This window comes from Protobothrops mucrosquamatus, unplaced genomic scaffold (genome assembly GCF_001527695.2).
Source record: "Protobothrops mucrosquamatus isolate PMUCROS unplaced genomic scaffold, P.Mucros_1.0 scaffold125, whole genome shotgun sequence".
NCBI classification, from domain to species: Eukaryota; Metazoa; Chordata; class Lepidosauria; order Squamata; family Viperidae; genus Protobothrops; species Protobothrops mucrosquamatus.
This window is the reverse complement of record NW_015386492.1, coordinates 390,475-401,952: the sequence shown is the minus strand read 5'-3', so window position 1 is coordinate 401,952 and position 11,478 is coordinate 390,475. Positions and strand designations below refer to the sequence as shown.

The 11,478-nt window shown below is 38.4% G+C and overlaps 1 protein-coding gene across 1 annotated transcript in view; it reads right to left on the bottom strand.

Moving 5' to 3' along the window:
• The window catches only part of INTS9 (integrator complex subunit 9), a 65,323-nt gene extending 54,958 nt beyond the window's left edge, over window positions 1–10,365 (bottom strand). The window contains exons 1-2 of the mRNA XM_015812983.1: window positions 10,345–10,365; window positions 6,859–6,986 (exon numbers count right to left, since the gene is read on the bottom strand). Of these exons, the coding sequence (XP_015668469.1) occupies window positions 6,859–6,986; window positions 10,345–10,353 (137 nt within the window). The 5' untranslated portion in view covers window positions 10,354–10,365. The remainder of the gene's footprint in view (window positions 1–6,858; window positions 6,987–10,344) is intronic.
• Between the last annotated feature and the right edge of the window lie 1,113 nt (window positions 10,366–11,478).

Genomic DNA, 11,478 nt, shown 5'->3' with positions numbered 1-11,478 from the left:
TATGCTTAGTAATGCATCACCGTTAGTTTCTTGTTGTTTATCATTTGAAACTGATGGTGCCAGTCATCATCTCCAAGAAGAAACAAAAATATGCACTGAAAGCTGTCATAGGAGAGATGGGACTTTGAAATTATTTGCAAACCACCTTCTTGTTTTTTCAATATAAATGTACTGGGCAGGATCTGTCTCTCCAGAGGACTATAGCAGGACTGGTCTACTGATCTTCAGGAGCTAATGGCAGGACTGGTCTCCTTAACCTCTGGAAGGCTAGGGCAAGACCACTCTACTGACACTCCAGGTAGCAGCTTGGCAGTGCCAGAACATTGAAGCAGCCAAATTTCAATCCCATGGGAATCATAATGCTAATGCTTCCTGACATATAGTCATTATTTTATTCATCTTAACTTTGTTATACTCATAATACTTTTGTACTACAGGCAAAATTCCATAGGGTAGGCAAAAATTTCATGGAAAATGCAATAGGAATAGCAGCAAAGCTCTCTTTTTTGAAAAGCAGGCTATACATTTGGGAAGAAAATGTGCCCTTTACATCATGAGTAAATGGATTAAATACTCAGTTTCATGGTAAGAAGCAGTTGAAAAATGCAGCAAGATGGGCAAGGACTAAAGTGGCTGATGTACTTGACTGACACCAGAGAAATCCAGTTTCTACTCCAAGTGCAGCCACAGCAGCTCACTTGGTGATTTTTCAGCTCAACCTACATCACAGGATAGTTGTGAAGAAATATAACAAGATGCAGCATGATGTACGTGCCTTGAATTCCTGAACAAAGATAAGATATAGATAACATGTATGTTTGTATGCCAGAAATGGGACATATAAATGGGGCAATAAAAATATCCAGGCCTTTCTTTCTCGTTGCTTCTTTAATAGCCACATGAAGGGTCAATTCCTTGCTGTTGGGTATGGTAAGGAAAAAGGGATTGCAAGAGTGGCAGGGAAACTATCACAGGACATTCCAAATGAACTCCATATGACTGCAGTAGCAGCCTGACCATAGCAGCAGCCTGAAACAACCGCAGCTTTCCCCAATTTCATTCCCTTGGGGCTCATGGCTCCTGGATTTTGGACTCATTCTGTACAGTAGCCCATTTGAGGTCACTTAGTCCAAAAGGTGTTGCCCTGGGATTCATCATTTCTCTTATATAAAGGTTATGACAGCAAGGACTTTAGTGGTACAGGTAGTCTTTGACTTATGACCACAACCGATCCCAAAATTTCCATTTGCTAAGCAAGGCAGTTATGATCTTTCGTTTTTTGCCACAGTTGCTAAGTGAATCACTGTAATTGTCAAGTGAATCATGCAGTCACTATGCGAATCTGGCTTCCCCCATTGACCTTGCTTGTGGGAAGGTTACAAATGGTGATCACGTGATCCTGGGATGCTGCAACCATCATAAATGCATGCCAGCTGCCAAGCGCCCACATTTTAACCACATGAACATGGGGATGCTGCGACGACTATAAGTATGAAAGATGGTCCTAAGTCACTTTTTTCAATACCTTTGTAACTTCAAGCAGTCACTAAATGAATAGTTGTAAGACAAGCATTACGGGTATACAGATTCTTACCAACTACCACACTCTAGCATTATCCCTTGTAGTTTACAAGATTCTGGTTAAAATGTACAAAAGATATATAGATTATTTTAATGAGTCATAATTTTCCTGTGTCTATTCTCCAACCATAGTCTTCAAATTAAGAGCTGTATGAAAAAAAATGCCTGCCTAAATATCATACAGGAGACTGTCATACAAATTACTGGACAGGGCTATTCTAAAAGGATCAAGCCCGAACAACCATCACCACCACCACAAATGATAGAGTGTTTCCTGCCCTCTCCCCAATCTTGCATGGGAAGGAGACCCTCAACATTCCTATTCCGGACATATAGTCTGGGTGGATTGATTTTACCTGAAGGAGACAGTTCTAGATATACAGTATTTGAATGCCGAGCCATGTAGATTTCATAGGTTAAAACTGCACTTTAAACGATGCTCAGAAGCCTATTGGTAGCCAGTGCAGAGCTAGCAATCACGGAATGTAATATAATAATGATAGTTCTCATCCACCAATATGTGGGCTGCCGCATTTTGTACCAACTGCAGTTGTTGGGTAGTCTGCAGAAGGCCCAGTGAATAAAAAGCAAATTACAGTACTGTATTCTGTTCTAGAGGTGATAAGGGGAAGATTCACTGCCACCAGGGCCTCTCCTTCCAGGAAGAGCCATAACTAGCACATCAATCAAAGCTGGGCAAGACTCCACTAGCCATGCCCTCCACCTCATAGTTTCTGTGATTCTGGGGAAAACCAATGTGCAGACCTGCTCTTTCAAGGGAGCACAACTCTTAACACAGCATAAAGTGAGCCAGATGATTTCCGGAAAAAATGGCAAATCTGTCTTAACAGGGTTCAACTTCACCCAATTTCTTTCCATCCATCTCCTCATAGCTTCCAAGAACCAGGTCAAGGCTCCAACTGCATATTCAGCTCAGACCAGGTTGGATCTGAACATGATCTGTGTAACAATGATACCTCAGCCTCTAATGGCAGATGAACACTCCCAGTAGCTTTGGATATATGTTATAGATGAGACGAAAGAGAATTGAACTCCATTATATAGCATAAGCAAGCAATAGATTCAGTTCAGTCTAAAAGAAGCTAGAAAGTCAATGCACTAAAAGAGGCATATCTGAACTAAGCCTCTCCATGCTCTTTTCTTGTTCACTTTCCTACTACAAAAAAGACCTAATCATAAAGGGTAAAAAAATCCAAGAAAAACTTTCCAGAGAGAAATAAAAAGTTTCGTTATACTTGTTGATCTTGAGTCAATACTCTCCTAAAACTGGTCCATGATGCATGGGTGATGTGAGAAGACTGAATGGCTAATTCTAAGTTTTCTGTCTTGGGACAAAGGATGGGATACAACTGCATTTGATCTCCATTATATATATTATAGCCACTACATAGAATAACATATAAAATTATACTGTCAACTCTACAATGAACCTGGCTGCAGCCATTTTTCTCCTCATTCTAGATTGCCAGATAGAACGAAGGGAGGGGGGCTTGCCCAGGTGCTTCCCTAATCAAAATAATCTTCTGCCCCGTGGGAACCAAGGTCATCTATTGCTCCCGCAATCAGGGACTGGGCATTGTTTAAAAAAAAAAGGCCCGCCAAATGAATATATTGGGGAACATAGTTGATTGCATAGTTTTGTGGGTAGGACATTATACTTTGTAACTAGGTAATTTTTAGTTGTAAATTCAGACTTGGTTTCACTTTTGATTGTGCCAATACTTGTAACTAATAAACATGTTCTTTGAGGAATTTCCAAGCCTCGGAGTTCTGCTTTATTTGTCTCTGTCTGTTGGAACCATGACATATACATTATATTATATAGATACTATACCATATTTTTACAGAGAGGGGCTTTTTTTAAAGACAGAAGTATATTTAAGGACTTGGTTCAAGAATTTTATGATCCATATTTGTAAGTACAAGGTGTTCCCAATTGATTAAGGTATGTAAATGAGCAGTGGGAAAGAGCCACATTTCCTATGATATTGAGGCTCTTTACCAGAAGTTATTGAAATAAAACAATTCTCACTGATTGACTGTTGACATTATAATGAAATGATTGATTAATTTCAAATAGTTCAACCTATCTCATAAATAAAACAAGCAGCTGTGTGATCAATTGACTATGTGCCATCAAGTCGATGTTGACTCTTAGTTACTAACATAGATAGATTTTCTTCATGATGTGCTATCTCTAATCTGTTCCTTCAGGTCTTCCAAGTAGCAGTGTAGCTTCTCTCAATCAAGAAAGGTTAATAGTCTCCCTGAAAAACTGGGCTTCAGCTTTATTTATTTTTCAAGTAAGCTTGTGGGCTTAATTCAAAGTGGTCATTATCTGTAAAGTTCTTTAAACTGCAGCACTGGGATACATTGGGGAATGATTTGACAGAATTAAATCTGCCCATCTGGACCAGTTGTTTAGGGAAAGCCTATTGAGAATTCTACCCTTCATTAGAACCAAGGGAAGAGGGTGGACCAAATACCAGGTCTTCTCCACAGCAGCCTTTGGAATATTCTCCCCACAAAGATATGGGCAGCTCCTACCATTCTTGCATTTAATAAAAACTACATTCAGCCCTAGGTGATTTGATTGAAAATATCTATTGTAAATATTTTGATCACAGGAATGACATTTGCTTTTGTAATTACTGTAATCTCTCATTTTAGTAATGCTGTGTGCCATCAAAAGTCCTTCAGGAGTAAGATGGGGTACAAATATTGTTTGATTGATAAATAAATACGGTACTAAAGTCTATACATAAGAAAAATAAATCAAATACACAAATCTAGGATGGGGATATCTGGCATGATAATACCACTTGTGAAAGAGGTATTGTAGAAGAACACAAACATAATATGAGTTATCAGTATATTTTGGCTGCAGTAATTGTTCCATTATATTCTACTTATGTCAAACCCAGCCTTGAGTATTTTGTGAAGCTTTGGGCACCATATTTTAAAGAACATATAGAAAACTGGAACTGATGCAGATAAGGGCAATAACGATGATTAGAGAAATACAAATCTTACAAGGAGTGATTAATGATAAGGGAAAGATATGAGAACCACTGTAAGACAAGGGTTAAGGGGTTGGATCAGATCTGAAGAAACCCAAGTTCATGACCATGCTCAGCCAAGGAAGCTCGTTAGATGACTTTGTGGGGATCAAATTGGAGTAGGGAGTGCTGTGTAGGTCATCTTGCGATCCTAGTGAAAAGTTAGAATTTAAATCCAACAGTGATAAAAAATAAGAAATAAATATGCAGCCCTTATTAAATCCCTGAAAGAGTGTTACATAGAAGATCAAGATGAAAGCTTGTACCAGAAGGCAGAACACGGATGCTGAATGTTATTACATCCAGCTCAATATAAAACGCATAACTGGTAACGGTAAATTTTAATGTCTGGAGAATAAAAGCTATTTGACAGTGGAACCAATAATGTACTCCTGTATACGGAGCGAGGAACAGATGAGAAAAGTGGTGACAGAACAGTTTCAGATGCTTTAGTTTTAGACTTCAGGAAAAAATTGGGAGACAAACTGGTAACATTTATAGCAAAGTTATGGTAACTTTTTGATCAAGCTTCAACTCAGCCTTAGAATTTTTTTTTTGATACGTAGCCAAGGAATGCAGTAATTGCAGCTATGATTCAAGAAGGTCAAATGGATACTGGTATATCTATTGGCTTGAGATGGTAAGCATATTTGGAATTACAGTCACAAGCATTTTCACAAAAGGCTGCGATGAAGGGATTCTACTCTTGCAACCCTTTTATGAGCAGGCAAACAAGTGTTTTGCCTGTATTGTCTCCTCCAATCCTCTCTCCTGGCCACAATCCATTATTCTTGGCAGACGGGTGCATTTCCAAACAAGGCACTGAACTGCAGTCACTTACCATATTTATTTTTTAGAATATTAGGTGGGCCCTGAAAGCATTCTTTAAAGAGCATTGTAGAAGTTTGTGTTGCATCGTTTAAAATGAAAAGAATGCTAAAAGTTTGAGTTGCAGCATTAAAAGAATATTTTCTTTAAAAAGTCAGATGGGGAAAGAAAGCTAGCTGAAGCCTATAGATATTTGGGTGTTGATGGGTAGTATAGCACATTGCCTATTTCTAAAATGTATCTCTTGCTTCTTCTCCTCTAGAGGCTACTAGAGATTGGACAGCCATTTGCCTAGAATGTTATAGAGCAGGGGTAGGCAACCTTGGCTCTTTTATGATTTGTGGACTTCACCTCCCAGAATTCCTGAGCCAGCATGGCTGGCTCAGGAATTCTGAGAGTTGAAGTCCACGAGTCATAAAAGAGCCAAGGTTGCCTACCCCTGTTATAGAGTCTCCTGTTTGACCAAGGACTAGAAGACCTCTAAGGTCCCTTCCAACTCTGTTATTCTGTATTCTATAAGACAAAGACCTATTTAGATGAAAATCTCCTTACTGAAAAAATCTTTTAAGGCTGTGCAAAACTTTAGATTTAAAAGAAAGAAAGTGCTCTGGAACACAAGGGGGCGCAAATATAACATCTGTCTGCAACTCCTGAAGCAGCTGCATCTCTTCTGAGCATCATGCCTTCCATAGATGCTGTGCTATTCCACGAAAAGATGTGTTTGCAGATAGGTACTATATAGGTGCCTCCACCCACTCTTAAGTGTCTTTTTGCCTTTAAAGCCATAATTCTGCATAGATCTAGTGCCTTCTAACTGTCCTCTAGCACCAGAATGACATGCATTTTTCTTGCTTTTTGTAATAAATAGTAGCAAAAGATCCCCCGACTCAGAATCATTGAATAACTTTCCTTCTGCCACAACAATCTGCAACACAGGTGGTTAACTGGGGAGAAATATACGTCTGGCGTGGTTCCACTTTACATTTACCTCTCATTTGTCTCCTCTTGCATGAAGAAGCCAGAGAGAGGACAGTTCTCTGACCTCACTTGTGCTGAGCTGCTGCTGCAATATTTTAGCGACGCTTAGAATAAATTATCTGGAAACCAAATCGATAAATCCATAAAATGCTTTCCATCTACTGAGCCAAAGGATGTTATTTTGATAAAGGGAATTTTTAAGTGGACAAACTCTTTATACTATCAGATGCTGCTGCATGTTCATTTCAAACTCTTTTCTTATAACCCTAACCCCTGGCCTTCCCCAACAATGTTTCACTCTCGTTTTTAATGAATCCCTTCTTCCCCCAAAGGTTTATGAAGTACAGAGTAAAACTGGAATGGGAAAAACACAGACACACAAAAGACACACCTCTGGGCCAAAGGCAGTGGGAGAAAGTTGAGAGCTGAGGTCATATCGAGCCCACAATCCAACATGATGGTGGTAGATTTGAACTTGAGTACGTTGCATGGTAAAGTCGGATGCCCAGACAAGCAGTACTAAAACAAAAATCATATTAAGTACCATCATTAGGAAAAGATAATAGTACACTCAGAATACAGGAAGGAGACTTGATACTATCTAAGAATCCTTACCATGTTTAAATACTATTTTAATATTTTAATAATATTTAAAAATTTCTAGGTGATGACAATTCTTAACTGATTTCTTTGGATAGATAAAAGTAATTTTTACTATTGTGCAGTATTTCTCAGTATCTACTGGATTTTGGTTTATGGCTATTTATGCCTACCAGAGTATAATTAACATTTCCTAAATTAATATGCATCACGTTATGCTATACCTCACGGAACAGCAACAGAGGCCACTGAAATGCAGAATGCATTCTGAGTACAATTGTATTTGTGGCAGCAAAACACTGGACGCTGATTAGTTATGCTGGTGTGATGGTTTGCAATGAACAGTTTACCATCCAGTTTCTAAGTAAGAATGGAACTCGGTTCTTTTTTCTGGGATTAGATGTTCAAGTAGACAATGATCATTCGAAAAGATCTAGGATATATAGAAGCAGATTCACCAGCTGCTATTAGCAGAAGCAGTAAAATTTCAGATATATCACTCCCAAACTTGAGCAACTCCTATTGCTCAAACCTTCAGCTGGAGAAAAAGATCAGGAAGCAAGATCAAGAATCTTGATCCTTCATTGAACGTTTCCAATATCTGTGCACTCTTGTATATAGACAAGAAAGAGGAAAGGACACAGAGCCATTTAGAGCTATTGATAGATGTAGACATGGTACAATGACATTAAGGGGAAAGCATTATCCATTTTCTGAGAAGAATATGAGTAGAAAGAATTATCAAGTGTAAGTTCTTCCAGACTTTCAGAAGACTCTCAGGGATTCCCACATCAGCAACATATCCAATGGCAGCAAATGTGTGTATACAGGGGGGTGTGTGTGTGTGCATGTGAGAAAAAAGCCCCATTATAAAGCTGAATGAATTTAAAGTGGAAATGCATGTTAGGAACTAAGCCAGTTTATAGGTTAAATCAGTTTGAGATGGAAGGTAGTACCCAAACAATAAACAAGTTAATGAAAAAAACAAAACAAAACCTTTTACCCTTTTCTAACCTGTTACGGCTTATGGAATTTTTGAATAATAAAAACAATAATACTATTTATCATTCCTATATTAAACAGATACACTAGTTACCATTTGGTTTCTGGACACAATTGAAGGTGTGAAATATGGTGTGTTTAGACCAGGTTTACAGTGTTATTGGTATAGGTTACAGATACAGTTAACATCTATACTGTAGCTAACTCTGCTTTTTCTGTAGAAAAATGTATACTATAGAACAATTCATTGTGCAGTTTAGATTGCTGCACTTAGGAGGTCGGCTTCTAACATCTTTCTACCAAGGTCTTTTAGTTTAGATGTTGTTATGCTGGCAATATTTCAATGGTTTTAATCACTATATTGAATTTTAAATTGGATTTTAGATATTCATAAGCCACTAAGAACCACAAAATGGGAGCAGTCATATATTACATTTCAAATAAGTAACATATGGAACAGCATAATATGTTTACCCTAGTAAACTTAAACTGCAGCCACTAAATGGGATGCAACATTTGGGCTGTAATCCTGGGCATATTCGGATTGGGAGCAAGTCGTATTTAAAGCAGTGAGAAATAAATCAGAATAAGCAAACAGTATACATTTCATGAACCGGTGCCTCCTTCATTTTTTCCCTTCCTCCTTCCTATATCCTTTTGTTGGTGTCTACAAGCTTCCCAAAAAACTTTTCAATAAAAGAATTAGAATAAATACTATAAGTGAATAGCCTATTCTTGAGTGAAAGTGTAATATACTAGTCTCTTTAAAATGCAATGAATGTTATACGTTGGTCTCAATTTCCCTAGAAGAAGTTTTAATTCACTAAAAAAGAATAAAAATGATGCAACCAAAAAACATTTTGTTAAAAAAATGTTTAAAAGTGCTAAATTTTCTAAACCTGAAATGTTAACTTCTTTATCACCTGATCTGACATTTCAAAATTTCTATTAAATAAAAATAAAATAAATGATAAAATAAAGCAAAACAAAACAAATACAGCATGAGAGCCAACTAACCGGCTAGCATTTTCTTCTCTTACCCCAGGAACCTTATATAACAGATTTTCCTCACACTGATATTTTCAGATGTGTACACTATTGCATCTTTGAGACAACACATATTGGCTGGGGATATTAAGAATTCTAATCTAAGACATTTGTGGGTACAAATTATAAAAGGCTGTTTTATACTGTAAGGATGTGCTTTTGTCTAGTTTTGAACATCATTTTACTATTACTAAAATGATAACTGTTCGACACTTTTTAATATCAAATGAAAAGTGAAGGGAAGGTTATGCCATGATAGTTTTCCCATAAGACTTCCAGGGATTAGTAGTCTTATTTGCATGTTAGGCCTTTCCCTTATTTGTACAGTGCAGACAACAAAGGAGATGCCCACAATGACCATAGCATCAGGTTTTGTTTAAAGTAAGAAAGTATACTTGATTTCAAAATAATTCTGATATGCCATTAATAAAAAGCTTGTGAGATCAAAACCAGAAAGTCAGAGTCTTTGCAATCTTGCTGGCAACAAAGCCAGTACAGTATAGAAGCTAAGTATAGATTTGAACCAGGGACACCAAGTTTCAAATCTCCACTCATCCATAGATCTCACTAGCTGACTTTGGACTATCACTCTCTCTTAGTCCAACTCATATCACTGAGATGTTTATGTAGTGTTCTCTCTTGCATGAGCATTTTATGTACTTGGAGTTTTCAAGAGGAAAAATGTTATATAAATGCAATATAAAGAATGATATTGAACATTCAACAGATGAGAGCCAATGTATCTGATATTCAATAATGCACTTTTATATTGTGTGACAGTTTAAACTGTGGACTGCAACTCTTACTGGGGAGATGGAAAGAGACAGACACTGTTGAATGCTGCATAACCTCAATAGATCTTCGTATTTAATTCAGTATGTCATAACATAAGAGTAAACAAAGATAGATTTTTGCCTATCAAGCATCTACTATTTATTTGTATTTCTATATCATTCTTTCTCCCAGAAATATCCAGAGAGTTCACATAGGGGGCAGGAGTTGCAAATAAAACTAATCAAGCTAACAATACTAAAAACAATACATTATAGTTGGCTGAAAAAAAAACAATTGAGACTCATCAAATTACAACTATCCCACCAAAATGGATCATGAGAAATTGCAAACTTTCCCTCCAGAGTTGCAGTACAAGAGAGAGAAATTAGATGGCCCCTCGTGTCAGTCCTCAAATTTCCTGCATCAAAACCCACCAATAGCGCACCCAACTCACCAGCTTCATGCTTTACCCGGCTCTATATACTGGGGACCATGCTTCTCTTTCCTGGTCTAAACCTCTTGCATTGCATCCTGGGTAATGTAGTCCATTACTGGAGCCTGCCCTCTTATTCACTCCTCCCACTCTAAAAATGATGTCACGAGTAGCCATATCTTCGCCGATCTAGAGAGGACGACGGGAATCGTAGTTTTTTCTCGTCCTGATCATCACTCTCCCGTTCACTGTTAGCCATTGGTGTGGCAGTTTTAGCGCAGGTCTCTGGGAGTTGTAGTCCTGGACGGCCCACTTTATCTTCTTACCCTTGGGAAGAAGGAACTACAAGTCCCAGGGTCTCACAGCGGCAGCAGGTGGGAGCTTGGATGTTGATATCAACATGGCGCTTGTCAGACAGACAAAGGCAGTCAGTCTGGTCTGATTGAGCTCAAAAGGGAGCAGGAAGAAGTGGGAGGGGTTTTTTTCTTTCCTTGGGGGGTTCAGGGGAAGCAGAGCTTGGGAGTCTGAAGCAATTCCCCCTCTGGAGCTCCTCTCCATTTTATTTTGCAGGATCCCCCCAAAAAGAAATCTCGTTGCTTTTCCTATTTGGGAGCCACCCCCAACTTCTGCTTCTAAATGGTCAAGTGGAGAAAAAAGTAACCAGAACCAAAACGTGAGTATCCTTTTGACGGCGAAGGGCACGATCAGGGCTGTTCGGGAGCGAAGGGCGATCGTGCAAAGGAAGAGGAGGAGAAGAGGGTCTCTCTTTTCCTTTTGTTTTGGTCGGGCTAGTGGTCTTTCTTTTTCTTTTTGTCCGTTTGGGACTAGAGGGGTGAGTACAATATTCCTTTTCGGAACGCATCCCGAGTGACTTTGTGAGATCTTGAGAATTTTAGAGTGGAGAGAGGACGGGAAAAAAATGTTTTTTTTTCTTCTTTTCTCTTCGCAGCTGAAGGAGGAGAGCCTGTTAAACAAGCTCTTTTAATTATTTTTATTTAGACGATCAGAAGTTTTGAGGGTGCAGCAGCCAGTTCTTTTTCTCTGTTTGATCAGTAGCGTTAACACAGATGAGTTATCTGTTACCCCACTTTAGCTACTCTTTATGAGCAGGCAGAGATAGGATGAAGGCAGTTGCAATCTTTTTTTGAGTAATGG